The 19,658-nt window shown below is 34.1% G+C and overlaps 1 protein-coding gene across 1 annotated transcript in view; it reads left to right on the forward strand.

Moving 5' to 3' along the window:
• The first annotated feature begins 2,578 nt into the window (after nt 1-2,578).
• LOC112126128 overlaps nt 2,579-19,658 on the forward strand; it is an 89,474-nt gene continuing 72,394 nt past the window's right edge. Inside the window, exons 1-2 of the mRNA XM_024225551.1 lie at nt 2,579-2,665; nt 4,848-5,058. Coding sequence (XP_024081319.1) covers nt 2,579-2,665; nt 4,848-5,058 — 298 coding nt within the window. The remainder of the gene's footprint in view (nt 2,666-4,847; nt 5,059-19,658) is intronic.

The raw sequence follows: 19,658 nt of genomic DNA on the forward strand, positions 1-19,658 counted from the left end.
CTAAACGTAATTCTTTTAACAGTAACCAGTTAATTTTCAACGCCACGCATCTCAAAGTTTGTAATATTAAAAAACTTCGTTAGAATAACATTTACTTTAATTTTTCAATTTTCTTTATTATCAATGAAGGAGAGTGAGTATATAAACTGAAGAGTCGGGAATCAATATAACATTTTTAAAACATTTCTTTTTTAAAATGTTTTCAAATAATATATAATACCTACTCTTTTTTAAGTAAAAAACCTCTATTTTGACACAATTCTAGTTCAATAATTCACAACAAAACACAACAAAAGCCTATTATCATCATGAAAACAAGACCACCATAAATACGAACTGACGAGAAATGTGCTTAGAAGTATGTAAAATACGCAGACTAATCCGCCAGTCAATTGATTTGTGTCTATTTATATGTCTAAGTATTTTTTTTTATTTTTCTTGACAAAAAAAATAGTATACAATACTAAGATATCCCCAGACTTGGCAAAAAACAAAGTGAAATTATGTTTACGCAGTATAATTTTTATTATTATTCAGAAATCGTGAGATGCGGTCTGGTGTGATGTAGGTTTCAGAAAAACATTTTCTTTTTCGTTTCAACTTTTCGATCTTTATTGAGATCATCTTCAGTGCTCAAAGTGTTTGTCTTTTGTGTAATTGTGCCATTTTTGCGTGTCGTGTTGAGAGTGCACACGACACCACACTCAAGAGTGGCACAATTACACAGAAGACAAACACTTTGAGCACTGAAGATGATCTCAATAAAGATCGAAACGTTGGCACGATAAAGCAAATGTTTTCCTGAAACCTACATCACTGTAGACCGCATCTCACGATTTCTGAATAATTATCGATTAACGGTCACTAACCACCACACATAAATTTTATTAATTTTTTTAATAAGCATATTCATATAATAAAGCTGAATTACATTTGACTCGACGGCAAATACTTTGGCTTTGAGATTATATTAAATTACAGAACTGTTCTCATCGTATCAAATCGGGGTCAATCCAGCGATTATCCAAACAAATTTAGATATGTAAATGAGAATTTAAAAAAACGTCGACTCAAAACAAATCACGCAATTCCATTGATTTGACTTTCGGTTTAAAGGTTGTGGCAGTACCAGTCGTATTTTTTTTTCAATTGGGTATACCTCTCAATTTTTTGTGTAAATTGTTAAAAATTATTTCAGTAATCGATTATAGTATTATAGTAGGAACTAATATATAACTATAACTCAAAGGCAAAGAACTGGAAACTTGTATTTATTTTTCATAGTAATTAAATATAAAGGTTAATAGTTGTCCTAAAACGTAAACACTACATTAGTAACGTGTTGTTTACCTCTATAGTGTTTTTCTTGCAGGGGCATCCGGCAGCTAGGTCATTTCAGCCCCGAGCGGAAGTAAAATACTGCTGCACACACTAAATACACAGTCACACAAATAAATACATTCACACTTGTACATTGATCGCACTCTTTCTGTTTGGTATGTGGAGTACTCGATATTGCTCCACCTGTTCATTATAATAAACTAATCTAAATTGGGATCGATGGGGTCTTGTCATGCACAACTTGCGGGGGCGGTGGAGAACCTACTTCACCGTCAGCACTTCTCCATTCACACCAATAAATACATTCACTCATACAAGACCTAGAAACACAAAACACATAATTTAACTTCCATATACATTTAAAAATTCCCAATTCCATTAAACAGCGGAACAGGGAACCCTGAAACTCGCTGCTGTGTCCGAGAACCCCCTTTAAATCTGGCGGCATGTTTACTCACGCCCTGTAGGGGGCCAAGGCACGACACGCTTCGATTCCGTGGCATACATCGAGCAACCTTTCTCTACATAAGGTGCGGGGTGATTGGCCCACTAGCAAGTGCCCATGTGCATCTATTCTTAATCTGGCAAGAACTATTCCTTCTTTACGGCTCAGATCCTCCGGGGGCCATCTGCAAGTGATTTCAACACGAAGGAGCCTCTCGGATGACCCTGTCCACTGACGCTGCCATTTATCCCCTATCATTTTTTTTACAGCTCGTTTAGGGTCAGTGGGCCTTTATAGAGTGTTACTAATCCTTTTACAAACTTTACATATAAAATAAAAAAAATCATTTCAATTTCATCCTTTCCAGAACCAATTTGGCCGTTTGGTTATAATTCGAGAAGACTCGCCTGGGCAGTTGCATTAGCCAACAGCGGACGTAGCAGTCCTTACAAAGCCCGAGTCCTGGATGAGTCGCCCTCATATATATATATATAGAGCCATCGGAAATCTCTATCAAAAAGAAGGTAGAAATTAACTGCGATGTACGACGGCTAGGGACGATCGTTTTATTGCTCTTACCGCAATACGGTACCGTCATTTAACGGCTTCCTTCATATTTAGTCAACTCTAAACGCCCGTAATATGAGGGTGGGCTGTAAAACTTCGTAATCCTAGTCTATGAACGTCCCACATCAGGTTATCTACTACTGGAGAGTTATGAAGTAGAAAAGCGTCTATTCGCAAATCAGCATCCCGCTTGGATACTTAAACATATTTGGTTTGTGCCGTAAGATGATTGGGTCCGAGTGTGGAGAAGACGTGAAGAACGCTTTGCTCCAGTTCCTTGCAGTCACTGCATTTTTAAAGACAGACAGTAAGGTATGAGGGGATATCAACGTCCATGCCCGTGCCAAACTGATTATCATACAGAATATTTGACAGCACTAGGGTACGTTGGGGTAGTTCTTCATTTACTGCTGAGAACTTCGTACACATGCTAACAAACTGATTGTACAATATTTTAGTTAACTTGAAATCATTTTTTAGTTCCTGGTATTTAATAATAATTGTTTATTAAAACAAATACTTTTTTTTTGCAATGAGTGTGTTTTTTGTGCGCGTGCAATCTAAATACATTCAGCTACATCATGAATTTTCAATGTTTCGAATATAAACTGAAAATAAGAGATGAATCGATGCTGAGAGACAAAGCCTTTCAAAGACGACCTGAACGCTAACAGGGTTTTTTCACGAATAAAACGTTTGAATAAAGGGGGGCCTTATGAGTCACCTTGTAGTACATCCGATGTTACTATAATTTTTGTTTTGCTATTAATATTTGTTAATACGTAATAAAATATGGACGTTCTCAAAAGGAACTTTAAGAAACTTTTCATATGCCGACTTACTCCGGCTAAAAATAGCTTGCTGAAAACAAAGAAGTGACTCGGTTGGTCAGAGGGTTAGGAAAAACCGAACAAAAATCATTTCGTGAAAAGATGTCTTCCCTTCGTCACAATTTTCGTATTACATTCGAGAAATATACATTACATTCATTGTGAATAAATAAACAGAAAAGAGTAAATTTATGTGACAAATGGGCCTTTGTTTGGGTCAAAAACGAAATTACACCGGGATTGGCCGATAAAAACCCATGTTCTCTTTCTTTTTATTCAACAGATATTTCAAGTTTGATCGCTAATAAATTTGATTTGGTCATGTCTGAGTTAATTGCCGCTTATTAATTCAGTTAAAAATGACATTACTCCTTACAGACTAATTAACAATGATATGTCGAGATATTCGATAAAGGAGGAAATCGAATGATCGATTCACATTTACCTGAGCCAAAAGGCAAATTTTACGGCTTGTCAAAAACACAAATCGTACGACCAGGAAAATTTAATTAAGAATACAATACATTTGATGGGGATAAGCATTTATCTAGGGACAGCTTTCATAACTGGGTCACTCTAATTGCTAAGAATCATTACAATCCCCGAAGAAATATATTTTAAATTTAATTAAACTCATCAGATGGAAACATATGCAACACTTGCATTTTCTCTACTACAAATATTTATATTACTACTAATATTATATAAATATTTATATTAATTTATAATTCACAGGATAATATCTTGAAAAAGAGTTATATATGTATTTTATATACCAGTACTCTATTTTTTATTCTACTATATCCACAGGATAATTTTGTTTTATTCCATTTAAGTTAGTTCTCCTTTAAAACTTAACTCAAAATTTCTTCTATGTTTGCTTTTAAATTACACACACACTCTCTCCTCACTCTCTCTTTCTCTCCCTCTCTCTCTTTATCTATCTCTCACTTACTAACTTACTTTCTCTATGTCCGCCAGTTTTTCTCTCTTACTTGGCTCATCATTATTTCTTAATCTACCTCTCTTCACCCTCTCATTGTCACACGTTTTTATGTAATGTACTCAAACTCGTGTATTAACACAAATTTATTAAATCAAGTTAATTTTATGTAATGAACTTTCCGGCGATGTTTCTGTTCTATCATTGATGGATATCAACTTCCCCATCAATCACTCACAAAAACTCTTTCAAAATTTCATTTCCTTCACGACGAATTCTAAGAAAGAAAATGCTGGATTTAGTCGCTCATATCTGTCAAGAGAAGGTAAACATTTTTTAGCAAATTGTTTAATAACGCTTTTGAAATATGCTCGTTGTTTTTAAAATATTTATATTGTGATGCATACAATAAAGATATGTATGTGGTATTTAGCATCGCGATACGTTTTACATTTTTTATTATTCTATCGATTTCATCTAATTTAAAAATGTAAGAGGGGAGTCGGTGGCCGCAAGGTTTAGTCTTTGACACGGCGCTCATCACTGTAAAGTAAATGTCCCGGGTTCGAATCCAGCGGCCCTGCATTCGAACCCGACATACTTACCAACGGGTTTTTTTTTTCAAAAACACCGGCACCCTGAGGATTTATATGACCTCTGCTGTAGCGAACCCTCGTAAAAAACAATAAAAATTAAAAAAAAACGTAATATTATGTTTCAGGTGTCGTGGGTCCGTCACAGAGATATACACCTGCTTACGGTCGGGAGATACACTTACACGTCTGACCAGAGGTTCAGAGCAATTCATCACCAGAGCTCCGAAGACTGGAGTCTCCAGATTAAATACCCCCAGCATAGAGACACGGGGATTTACGAATGTCAAATCAGCACAACGCCTCATATGAGCCACTTCATCCACCTCAACGTCGTCGGTGAGTATTAAAACAAACATGCCTGATTGCTTACGAATAGCTTTTTTAACCTTTTGTTAATTAGTTACAATTACTTCAGAACACAACATTTCTATTTGGTATTAAAAGACCATCAAGAATGGGACAATAAATAACAAATCACTCAATTTCCTAGTCGAGTTTTTCAGAAACGAAACTATAGTTAATCATTTTGGGTGCTAGCAAATATAAAACATCTAGTCACGAATGTGAAATCTATAGTTTTAAGTACAATAAAATTAAAATTTATATTATATATAACCTGAAAATATCGTATGGGCAAAGGATCGATGATAGTGGAAAGAGAGTCTTCAGGTTGTGTGTTCCCGGGCACAAATGTTATAAATAATAACCGGATACGATGAAACAGAGAAGGCACCAAAATTACTCACACCCATGCTGAATGAAAAATGAAAAGAGTACTAGACCAAAACAAAAGCATCTAGATCATTTAAAATTAAAAAGACCTCGGACCCTGGCCTACGGAAGCTGGGTCTAAAAGGTAAAAGGTCATACTTACCAGGCTGCGTATTAGTCACATTAAAAGCACACGTCGTCACGTCCTGACCGCTGATTCAAGATCTCAGTGCCATATAAACTCAAAAATAAATACGGATATTTGTAATTTATTCTTATTATATTAATTTTAATTAAACTATATATTCTTAAATATATTCTTGTTAGTTCGATAAAACAAAGAAGAAAATACAGACCAAAAACAAACGAATGTTAATTCTCATTTTAAATAAATGATTTACTTAAAAATAGTAAACATGTAGATTACTCATTTTTCAATTAATTAAGGTTTTTGCTAGATACGCCGCTACTCTACCACCTGAGCTATCGCGACTTCGATCCGCTCGGACACTAACTTCCCATCTCAACCCTACCTTTTGAATTTTCCCTCCTTTTTGCCATTTTTCAAAATTGGATCGAAGTCGCGATTCCTCAGGTGGTAGAGTAGCGGCGTATCTAGTCGAGGGTCGTGGGTTTGAATCCCGCTCATGACAGCGACTTTTTTATTTCGACTTAAAACCCTTAATTAATTGAAAGATATTAATTGGTCAAGCGAACCACGAAAACTAGTGATTTACACATTTTGTAAACAAACACTTTTTCCTGTATTTTCTTCATTTTAATCCAGTTGTATTCTCTTTAAAAATGGAATGACCTCTGGGGTATTTACGATGTTTGTAAGATGTTAATGAGAAATGTCCAGTAAGATCGTGAATGCCCCCTTCTTTTCATAACATGTTATAAGTTAATTTTTCCGCAATGCTGAGCGTGGCGATCGGTAATACCACAAATAAAGCTATAACAGACCTTGAAGGCTTACTGTTGTTTGTTTTGGTTTTCTTTTGTGTTAAATTGTAAGGTGTTAGGAAATATGAAACATCTAGTCACGAATTTGAAATCTGTTGTTTTAAGTACAAGAAAATTAAAATTTATATTATATATAACCTGAAAATATCGTAGGGTAAAGGATCGATGATGGTGGAAAGAGAGTCATCGTGTTGTGTGTTCCCGGGCACAAAGGTTAAAGAAAATTAATCGACTCTTTCATTCAAAATGTATCTATGCACTCAAAAAGTACTGACATTTGACACGCTTCAATTATTGCCGACATTTCTAACTTGTGTCCTAACGTCTAACTGCCTACAACTTTATAAGGCAGGGGATGCATTTATTATGAAAGAGACTATAAGGACAGGTCAGACATTAACAAAAGAAATGTATTGGTCTGATTTAATTAATGCGTATTTAAGAATAAATATACGTGTAAACAAAAAAGAGCTGTTAAATTCATGGTTGCCATGTTGGTTACCTACGCCCTAACCGATAGCAAAGTGACTACATATTCGACTACATTGGGTCCGGCCTGTTAGAGATGTGTTCATCAGAAAGACCTAACAGGGTTAACACAAAGATCATGAATACCCCTATCATCTTGAACCAGAAGTTCGCAATATTATTATCGAGGTCACTGGCAAGTGGATATCACAGAAGCAGTTGGCGTTTCTCAGAGCTTGGTCATCCGGGCAGAATGTAAATGCCAACAGGTGGCCTGGTAGCGGCCTGGTCAGCGCACTACGACGCAAAGCGAGGACAGAAATATTATCATTGCTGCATGACGGAACCCTTTCCGCAGTGCCTGCCAGAACGTAAATGATGTTCAAGATGTGATGCTTTATCATCACGATTCGTAATCGTTGCAGGAAGTTGGCCTCACATCGTATGCCCCTTTGTGACGACCTGTAGCAACAGCCCGCCACCAGGAACTCAGGAGAATATGGTGCAGGGAGCGCCTAGAAGAGAATACCAATTGGAATGCCGTTATGTTTACTGATGAGTCGCGTTTATCCGTATTGTGATAGCAAACGCCGAAGAGTCTACCGAGAACCGGGGATGCTTGCAATGCCCACGTCGTGCTCCCTTCAGTGCAATTTTGAAAGAAGCGGTGTAATGGTCTGAGCTGGAATTTACTCTGGAGGACTAACTGGACTCCATACTGTTGAAGGCAACCTCACCACAGTCCGTTATGTCCAAGAAATCATCAAGGAAAACATCCACACAGGGTTCATTTCTTGTTTGGTGATTTAAAAAACAGTCGTAAGAAGGTTATCTTTTGTATACCTAATTAGGTGTGTAACTAATTACTGCATAATTGTGTAATGATTATTATACTAACTGTATTGAACGATTATTATGAGATGTTAAAGTCGAAGCAACATATTTCTTGTCTTCCATGCACGCTTAAGATTCCCCTGCAAAGAAAAGTTCAAGAAATGCAAAATGGTGAAGACAGAGACTAATAGCTACCATGGAAAACAAAGCCTTTTAATGAGCCTGTCTGGGAGGATTGCAAAACGTTGGTTCTACCAAAAGGGTAGTCACTGGTTAGTCGGCGTGTTTTTGAGAATGAGCGAGCTTTGGAGAGGGAGTGTCTCGCGTTTGTTTTCAAACATTTTTGTCATTTTTGACCAGTTTACCAATTTTGACAATTTCAAAGAAACTTTGAATCCAAAACTGTAAAGGACGTTCAACGTTTACCTTAATAGAAATAATTGAAAGTGATGAAGTCTTTTGAATAATAATAACAGAGAATTTTTTTACGAAAATATTGTATATTGAAGCTATATTTCCGGAGGATTAATAAAAAAAAGTTTGGTCTGTAAATAATCTATTAACAATAAAGCGTAGATGTAAAACAGTTGCGTCATTTAATTAATTTCTTAATTAATTTTATTTTTATTTTTTACCTAAATTAAATAACTTTTAAATTTAATTTCGTCATTTAATGCAATTAAATATAACAGAATTAAACCCATGAATTATATTCAATTATATCAATGTCAGGCGAAAGAGTTTCTGTTATCTAATTTTATTAAAGATAATTAAAATCTGATAAGATGAGGATTAAAGAGTTGCTGGATAGTACAGAAAGATTATACTCCAATTTGCGCAACTTCATTTTAAAATATCCCGTACAGTTTAAAGTATTAAATGGTAATTTTCCTTGAAGTGATAGCTGTCAAATTGTAAATGGAAGTTAATATTTTTTACATTTTTAAATAATTTAATATTGTTTAACGATCGGGTGAATGAGATGTAATCCATTAAAACTCGAAGTTTTGTCGTGCTTTTTTGTTTATGACATCCAAAATTGTATATATACCATCAAATAAGAATGAAAAGGATGAAGAAACTTGTAAAACCGTTTACCTGGCACCGATCAGGCACAGTACTCACAATCTGCCTGACATCTAGTTAACCATAATATAAATTGTCCAATGCATTACAATTGAGAATTGTAATTTGCATTTCGGATTAATCACGAACGTTATGGATGTGATGTAATATATGTAAATCCTAAGAGGAAAAGTTTCAGATTGTGCAAATACTGAAGATTAGGGGCGCACAAATTCGAGCAATCCTAGATAGCCCAATAGCCCTCTCCATATAATTCCACAGCTAAGCTGATTTATCTACAAGCTCCTTAAGCCAGTTAAATTGTTTTCGACCCTTGAGTTTGTCTCTGCGCGTTTAAAAAAATTTTAGCGGTACAAAACCTATAATTTTGACACATATAGTATAACTTAAAACAATGTTATCTGATTAGCCGTAGAAGCTGGTAGAAATGTATCAAATTTTTCCTATAACAAAATAAAATTGAAGTGACATTTCTACACAAATGTTTACACCATTGAATTTTTTCTTTAGTGCTTTCATTTTGTCACTTTTTTTCTTGACTACGTACAAATTATCTGGGCAGGCAATGTGCTGATTTTTTAAGTTAAATAACAGTGTCTGCTTTACTTCGTGATTTTTTGTTCCAGGTATATATTTATTTTAACCAACTTTACTACCCTAATACATATTACACAGAAAAAAAGAAAAGAAAAATATACGTATGTAACTAACTTAATTTGGTGCTAAAACTTTCGAGATATATTCTGTTTAAGGGCTGCCAGCATTACAATGAGAAAAAATGGATTAAGGGAAACCTAGTGAATAGGGAACATAACAATACTAAACCGTGGAGAAAGAAAACAGTTAAAAATTGAAAAAAAAAACAGCTCAAACAAACACGAAAAAACTAAGGATTTTCTTTTTTAAATGGCAGATACCAATTATATAAATGTTCCTAGCCTTATACTCAAAAAAAACCAACACACGAATTTTTGGAAAATGGTGTGAGTTATATTACACATTTGATATCATTAGGGATCAAGAACAACATAGGGCCAACATAGAGTAAACATTCAACATAAAGGTTAATTTTGGCTGGGTCACCACGAGGGCATCTCGTATCAATGTGCATACCTGCTTCCAAGATTTGTCTGAATAACGAACAGAAATGTCATTTGCAAAGGGTCGATAATGAGTTTTGTATATTTTCAGTGCACAAAATGTTTACGAACTCTAAAAAGAAGGGAACTTATTACGTAGCCTTGTGGACATGATTGTTTCTTTTGATATTCGTACTCAGGCTATTTAAAATATTATGTTCTTCTAAAATTCATAAAAACCTCTTTTTTAAATAATTGTTCAAAAATTGTAGAAAATATTCAAAGTAGATATATGAAACTATAATTTTTAATGTCGGATAGGTTCCCCATTTTATGAACCTGTGTAACAACTGCACTTTTTAGATAATGCGGACACCCCCCTGCGGTGGAAGTATCACCTTATTTTATTACTCGATCCTATAATCTATTTTAATAAATTCCAATATTTTCCCGTACCTCCACAACAGTTTGAAATTCTCTTTTATAACAATCATCGCGAGATGTGTCTAATGTTTGAATAATTGCGTTTTATGACATAATAAGTATGTTTTAGATTCGAATTATTCCGATGTTTTTTTTTATTAGGATTGGCAATCACGTTACTCAATGGTCGAATCCAAAAAAGATGTCTATAATTGGATTTTTCAGTCCTGGTAATAAAGCCATTAACTCACTTCTGTATTATGTCGACATGTTTTTTTAATATTTTTATTACACTCTAACAGTTTTTCTTGTAAGGTTAAAAATATAGAAATAAAACTGTAAAATTCTTTTTAATTTTTTTGATACACGTTAGTTTTCCTTTTTATTTATGTTAGAATTGTCTTCGTTTAAAGAATATAGAATATACTTTATCATTTTGGATATGTATTACCTATAATTATACCTCTATTTATATATATATNAATTTCTCTTTTCATGAAGAATTTAAAATTTAAGTTTAATGACTTCCTTAGTTCATTGAATGTAATAGCTTAATAACAAATAATTTCAATTAATTATATTTTTTATCTAAAGTTTTGGTTGAAATGAAAAACCTTGTGTCACAAGCAGGGTTCGAACCCACGACCTTCCGCTCAATACGCCGCAGCTACACTAGCTTTTTCATCTCAATTAAGACCTTAGATTAAAAATATAATTAATTAACATAATTAATACAGTTAGACTATGTGGATTATACCGTATATTACTATTTCTGTATATGAATTAATACCCTTATTGTATAACGAATAGCAATGGAAACGTTGAATTTTCAAACGTTGAAGTACGGATTGTACTTCAAAATAATGGTCTTCCAATAATTCCAGTTTTTAATAAAATTTACAAATTTAGAGAATTCTTATCAGAACAACTGCATCTATATTCGGCCCAAGAAGTTGCAAATTTACCATGGAGTTATCAGTAATATCTAGAAGTAGGACAGTAGGTTTGTAGAACACTTATAATTCAATTGTAACAATTGTATTTCTATGTTGTTTTTTTTCAACCTTTTATATGATTGGATACTTGTAGCCCTTAATGTCACTTCTTATTTTGAAACTATAGATTTGATAGACATTGTAGAAAAAATATGTTCAGATTTGGCACAAAATTGAAACTTTCCCACTTATCCCGTACTAGTTCATACAAAATTGGAACTGAATCGTCGTGAAATACAGTTAAAGGATACAAGGAGGAAAATCGAGCTTAGTTATCGTATATTTTAGGGAAGCGCGGATTCCAATTCAGTTCATGGTCTGAGGCGCGTATATCCCCTGGGAAAAAAGCCAGCGTAATCCGATATCGCAATAAAGTTCATTCCCACTTTCACATCGATGACTAGTGCAACCGGGGGAGGCTTAGGACGTTTGGGAATTGTTAATTATTCATTTAATGACTTGAAAAAGTGTATTTACGCACCGTGATGCACTCAAATATTCCATTAAGCTCGAGACGAAACACGAAATGAAGTTTTTATCCACATTTTTCTGTATCCGCGTCTAAAAAAATTGATATTTCCAAAAAAATGACATAATACCGTGTTGGTATACAGGGTGTCCTTTTTAGATGGCTTAGCTAAATTTCTCTCGAACCAATGACGCTATCCAATAAGCACATGTTTAATTTTTTGGAGTCTAGTTTTAAATTTTTACTTTTTTAGGGAAAAATTGTACAGGGTACCTAAGGTCCAGTTCACCCTCAAAATTTAAATACTCTATACATTCTGATACATAATTAAAAAGGAGTTTTTACGCTGATAACAATAGTGAAAAAGGATTTTACATGATTCAAAAAATGGCAAAGTTATGGCAAAAAACCGGCCGCGTAATTTCGACGAGGAGCTGAATATTCTGCTGTATGTTCGCGAAAATCCGAATTCCTTTCTCCGAAATGTTGGAAGGGTTTTAGGTTTTTCAAAAAATAAAATTAGAGATGTATTCCAGACTTACAATTTTAAGCCGTATCCTTCTCCTCTTGTCCTGGCACTTCGGGACTATGATTATGACTGGCATCTAACGTTCCTTATATCTGGATCCTATGGACTGATGAATCCAAGTTCACCTCTAATGGCATACGTAACCGTAGGAATTTTCAAACGTAGGCAAAGGAAAATCCGAGAACTTACTTTTATCATCATCAGGCGGTATTGAACCTACCGTATTAAAAAATTTTAAAAGGACATCCTGTATGACAATGAAGTCGTTATAAGTAACGAATATATTACGTATAGCCTGTTCTAATTGGATTCGGTTTACATTCCATCTGTGGGTAATAAAATACATAATGCTGTCATGAAATTAAAAAAAACCTGGTCTGAGAAGAACCTGTTTTCAATAATACTTAGTAAAGTAAATTTTAGGTTTAAAAAACTATAAAAACAACTTTTGCGTATATAGGTCATCTTGGTACTTCAAGTTCGTTTGGTATAAAAAGTGGACTGGTGTCGTCATTCTCCAATATCCTGATGAAAACCTTTTTTCAATAATCTCAAGTTATGTACATCGTTGTGTGAACAACCATAGAAGTCTGGTCAAATTCAACCCCAAGGGTACTTCACATTCATCGAGGCGGGGTTGAACCCACTCCATTCACGCTAATAACTTACTTTAACTCTCAAGACGTTACACACTCACTCTAGAGTACTCAATATAGAGGAGCAGGGTTGAACGCATTCCGATCTGGCTAATAACTCGATTTTACACTCCAGATGTCACAGACTCACCCCAGAGTGCTCGATATTCCTCATGGCGGGATCGAACCCACTTCATTCTCGCTGGTAACTTACTTTTGCTCCCTAGACGTCACACACTTAGCCCAGAATATATGATATTCCTCTGGGCGGGGTTAAACAACTCCTTAGTTTTACGCTAATATATAACAATATTTTCAAAAAAGTCCTATAAATTAACATAAGCACAACACCCAAATACAAGCATAGAAGTCTGGTCACATTAAAGCCTCTAGTTGTTTTTTTCTCGGGTTATACATCCTGTAATCCAGAATGTGTTTCCAAAAAGATAAACCCTGAACTTTCTTTTATAATCATTTTACAATATTTTTTACGTGATTCTACTTTACACCCAAGCCGAACAAATAGGGAAAAACGAAAGTGAGAAATACACAAGTGAGGGAAAAGAGCGGACTTATTTCTATGATGTTCTATGTGTCGGCAAGTTCAAAACTTCATTGAAGCGCATTAGAAAAAAGGTTTTTCACTCAATACGTTTACTTAACAATGTAAATCAACAAAAAGTATGCATTTTCATGTTGTCGTGTTTAAAAAAAAATTATGGATGAAAAAATATTGATTATGGATGCTAGGAACTGGAGGATTTTCCCCTGAGCTTTGCCTGTACAGGCTATTGCACTCATTCCTGGTTGCATTTCGAAAGTTCGCGAGAGCATGTGTTTAAATTCACTGAAAATAATTTTTGAAGAGGGTGGGTATCGAATTATGGGTCTCTGAGACCCGATCCCGGAGGGCCTTCTATTGATGAAGTCCCTTGTTAACTTTCAGTGCGGCGACCTCTCCACTTATGCGTCATGTAAATCCAAATAATAGGGAATAGAACCAAAGACAGCTGGATTTACTAGCCATTACTTTTGCGCCTTAACCTCACGGTTAATGCGGCCCTCTGTTTTGATCCACGAAAAAATAATAAAAACATTCAAAAATGGAAAAAATGCAATTTTGTGTAGTGAACCTTAAAAATGTTTAATTTTGTGCAAAATTACATTAGTGTCAAAAGAACGTCTTTTAAATTACTATGTTTTGGTTTCATTGAATCTGAGTTAGAAATTATTTCTTTGCTATCAACAAACGTATTTATTCAATTATGTTGAAAAGCAATTTTAAAAAATAATTATTTTATATTATTTTTGAAAATGTTATCTATATATGTAGTATGTTATATCCCGCACTTCCGCGTCTTAATTTTTTACAATTCCGTGTTTACTACTATAAACCCAACAGATTGCTTTCTAACAACTTTCCAAACCAATTACCACAATCTTCGCCGCCCCGAAAAGGAAATTTGATACTTACACGTGCTGTCACTAAGGAAACGACATCATTTCAGGCTAATCCACATGTTTCCTGCTACTCGACGTCACTTGCCGAAAAGCAATATTAGAATAAAATGCGAATGTATAAAGCCGACTTAGCGCCTTTAAAGTAAATTAAAAAAAGAGATTCTTAAGTGTACATCTCGTATGGAAACGTTTCAAATAAAAAATCATATATTTGACGTTACAGTTGTTTTTTAAATAGCGATTATTAAAGAACTTAAAAAAGAAGAAGAATTTAAATAACAGGATCACCAAATATGTAGAACTTTCTTTAACATTATATCTTCGAGCAGCCTTTCTTGGCAACGCTGCCTTCACATTGATCAGAATTTTTCACTTTACAATATAATAAATGATACAACCAAATTCATTTTTTATTATAACAATCATACCGAATAAATACAGATTCATTAGTAAGGTTTAGAACTTATAATTAGTCAAGCAATAAAATGACGAACTGGTGGAATAATTTGAAAAATAACAAAAATAAACATGGATCGTCTCCATACCAAATAAACTATCTTCTCCAAATTTAAAAATACCTCAAATAAACTAAAATCACAAATACTTTATTTTGTTAATGTCGTGAGGAGTTGTCAAGAATGAGGTAGTTTCGAAAAGAACTTTTTCATTTTTCCCCCGATTTCTATCTGGTCATCATCAGTGCATAAAGTGTGGTATTATTCTTTGGTGTTATATTGGTGTGTATAAATATTTTATTTAAAATTTTATTGATAATCGATAATAATACTTACCTGATATATACCAAAATAATATTCACTCACTTCTTGTCCATTACAAAACAAAAGATTGCTCCATGGGTAGAGGGGTGTTTTTATCCCTTGGCTTCATATAAATAGCATGCCATCCTTTATGAGAATTGTGGTTGAACACGGCATCGAGTAGCTGGGTCCCCTGTTCTGATTTGTACAGGAGAAGTTGTTGTTTTATTTTGTATAATATTGATAGTGTTGTGTACTTAGTGTTTGTTGGATGTGAATGTATTTATTATCATGAATGTGTAGTGTGAAAGGGTTGATGGCGGAATATTGAGAACTCCATCGACCCTCAATTAGTTCAGTTTTATAATATGAAGGCAATGTAGGGATATCGACTTCTCCACGATCCAAACTGAATGAATGTGTTTGGGAGAATTTTTAAGAATGAATTAGAATTAAAACGAGATCTGTCCACGGACTGCAAAACCCGGGGTCGGAGGTTCTCGAGGCCTGCCGGCAATTTATTTTAAATTGCAAAAGCTCGAATTGCCGGTGCGAGAAGGTTAGGCTCAGCTCGAAAAATGTGTGCATATATGTACACACATGTGCGGATTTGAGCTTATATAAAACTAAATCCAACACTATGAGGGTGAAAGAAAAAATGCAACTGAGCACTATTTAGTGACAATTAATTAATATCTATTTAAAATGTTGCTCTCTTCTGATAACTTTAAAATAGCCTTCAAAATCTATTCACACCCTTTTTTCCAAAATTGAAGATCACACACCAGTAAAAAATAAGTCCGATGTAATTTACAAAATCAATCGTATAAATTGCCCGGCAATCTACATCGGAATTATATCCCAATATCTGGATAAGAGGGTAAAACAACATATCTATGATAACAAAAACTACAGCACTGGCGAAACAAACACAGAACAAAACAAACGAATGTTTTTACAAATGGTTTACCTCAACACTAGTATCCTAAATCGAATTCAATATCAATAACATACATGTAACGCACAAAAACATAATAGAGCATATAAAACAATCATTATACTCCATACACAAGCAATTCTACATAGTCTAAATTTACAACTATTTATCTCTCCGTCTATATTAATCTTGAAAGGCTAACAAGGCCGGAACGACAAACCATTACCCCTTTTGGTAGAAATGATGAATGATGGATTGAGGGCGCTTTTCAATCCTTTTTTAAAAAGATAGTTCCTGCTCACACCAAGATGCCATCCAACGACCGGACTTCGAGCCTCTAGCTCATCATCAGGTTGATGGATTTCTGCAACCACGTCTCTCGACATGAATTGCAAAAGTGTTGCACTCCTTCAACCTGATGTTGAGCTAGGGGCTCGAAGTCCGGATCTTTGCAGAGCAACTTGCTGTGAGTAGGAACTATTTTGCTGTGGGTAGGAACTATTTTTTCTTTTTAAAGGATTACCCCATTTTTCTATTTTCGGTTCCTTGCACTACATAGAAGACGATTCCAAATAGAAAAATGAATTTCCATACCCACTTCCTTCCCCTAGTCCTTCAAAATCAAACATATTTAAACAAAAAACATGAAATCTCACTAACTCTCTCAACACGACACACAATTAGTGGGACATCTACATAGAAAATATACACTTTGAGTGAGTACAAATACTTTGATTAAATCTAAATTTTCTATAATTCCTATTTATATGTCACATGTTTTGTATAACTTGAACTAAGTTTTTAAATCCCTGAAGATGATCTCAATAACGATCGAAGCGTGGCACGATAAAAAAAAGGTTTTCTAAACCTATATCACACCAGACCGCATTTCATGATCTCTAAATAACAGCAAAATAACTTTGTGCAGCCTGTGAGGTTTATGACATATTAAAATATTATTGTTCTTATTTCTTTGGATTGGGATGCTCTAACTTTGTGATGACAATATATATTAAAATTGACAACACCCAATCCGATTATAATGGTATTCAAACAAAATTCAAAATAAAAAGGAATTTAAAAAAATGAATTCAAAAATTAAAATGCAACGTAAGCTAGATCTAATTTAAAAATAAAAAAAAATGAATAGCAATAAAGCACACAAACAAACGTATTTTTAGAGTATTAATAGAGTTCGTTCTCTAAATTAATGCTCTTTTTTAAACAATGAATTGCCAATAGTGACCTTTAATGATTTACTCAGACTATGAGATATATAGTTTCAACAGAAATGTCTTTTTGACAAATTTTGCTAGAATTGTTTGTTTAATTTCTGCTATGGAAGCTCAGTAAATTAAAGTAGATAATCATGAATGTAAATAATAATATTTGTATTGTTAATCATCATAAAAGCATTGTTATCAATATCTGGAAAATATTTGTCTTTGTTTATGAACAGTTTACTTTGACTACTGATAAATTAAACAATCAAAGTGATTTATGCTTCCAACGAAAACTTCTTCACTCGAGTAAAAACTCGGTACCGTTTTGCTAACATCTTGTCGACAAGTTTAATTCCACTTGTGTGTCAAATGCCATGCTTCTAGATAAAAAAACCCTCAGCCCTAAGCCGTCCAACTCCCTTGGAATAGGTGTCCTCTTTTTACACCAACGTCAAAACACAGGTGCCGTTTCACCGAAACTGTACAGAAATGCGGTCCCGCTACAAAACCGACTGACGTTTTGCAGAGAGGGTTTGTTGTATGTAGTCGGTGAGTGAACATGCTGCGAGACGCAGATAACGACCACGACCTATTTGTTAGTAGCCAGGTCATGACACGTCTACAACCAATTATTCACTTTTGTGTTAAATTACCGTCTTGCACGGAAGAAGAGGCCTAAATTACAAACTTAACATTTTAGATGAAGACATTAAGATATTTTCTTAATTAATTGAACAGTTAAACATAATTTTTAATTAAATTCCCTCATCGACCACATTTCACTCTTGCACACTTAAGAAATATAATTTTTTATTTATTTATTTTGTTCATCAAAATATTTTCTTGTTCAAAAAAGGTATCAATTTCGTAGAAAAACTAGTTATGTCAATTATTTTTAATAAAATAATATTGCGAAGGGTTCACAGCAGGTGGAGTGTTATGGGCATCAAAACAGGTCAACCCGGACCGACTGTTTCAACTAACTTTCTGGGGCTGAAATTAGTTAGATACATTCACTCAATTAAATTTGAGTTTTGTAAAATAGATTTCACGATATAGAAGTAAATACAATTAAATATAACCAACATTTTCGTTATTTAAAAAAACTGCTCCTATTTACCTTAATAAAAACCTACAAAATGCGCATTCTAGCAAATCAAATTATGTATTTATTATTCTAGCCATATTATATAGTTTTGTTCACTAAAGTAATTCAACTGTGCCACAGGTACTTTCCATTCTATGGTTATTATTTTTATTATGTTTTGTTGACCAAAGTCATGCTGACAGAAACTCTATTACCGGCTGTAGATATATCCCAAAATAAAATTAAATTAAACGTGTCCGCCCGGTGCAATAAGCGACAACTAGCGGACCGGTACACCATTCACTTAGTTAACAGCTTTAGGTTTAGGTAAACATTTTCCTGAGATTAATTACCAGGGGTGAGATAAAAGCCTTTTAAATGAAACTGTCCATAGAAAATATTGGTTCCTATAATTCTTACTGCATTTAAGAATATGTATACAATTATTATTTATTTAAAAATCGTGAGATGCGGTCTGGTGTGTTGTAGGTTTCAGAAAAACATTTTCTTTATCGTGCCAACGTTTCGATCTTTATTGAGATCATCTTCAGGGCACTCTCGACACGACACGCAAGAATGGCACAATTACACAGAAGACAAACACTTTGAGCCCTGAAGATGATCTCAATAAAGATCGAAACGTTGGCACGATAAAGAAAATGTTTTTCTGAAACCTACATCGCACCAGACCGCATCTCACGATTTCTAAATAAATATTGATTAACGGTCACTAATCACCACACAATTATTATTGTATACACCTGCCAACTTACGTTTCATATATATATACACAATATGGCTATACAAGATTTGTTACATATCAGTGGAAATCATTTTTACTCGCTCAAGCTTAGAACCCGCTATTCTTAATTTCTATTTTTCTTAACGTTTTATTTATTTTATTTATGTAATTTGACTTTTATTTAATGTTTTATATTAATTTATATAAATTTGATAGTTATTTCCTTACACCTCGATCACTTATCTCTCCTCTCGTTTTCTTTGTCTTGCCAATGATCAGAAACGAGCAAGCTACTGTTTTATCAACCTGGAAACTACAAAAAGAAAAACATTCAGGTTTCTATTTTATTAAAACTCTCACTCTCTTTCTCTCTCTCTCTCCCTCCTTCTCTCTCACCATTTCTCTCTCTAATAATACAATTAATATGATAGTTCTGCTATCCAATATGAGCCCAGTAAATATTTTATTAATGGGAGTAATGAACGAAACTAATTTGATGCCTCTCTTACTACGACTTTTAATTTAATAAATTT

This window comes from Cimex lectularius, unplaced genomic scaffold (genome assembly GCF_000648675.2).
Source record: "Cimex lectularius strain Harlan isolate CLEC.00 unplaced genomic scaffold, Clec_2.1 scaffold72, whole genome shotgun sequence".
In the NCBI taxonomy this organism is placed as follows: Eukaryota; Metazoa; Arthropoda; class Insecta; order Hemiptera; family Cimicidae; genus Cimex; species Cimex lectularius.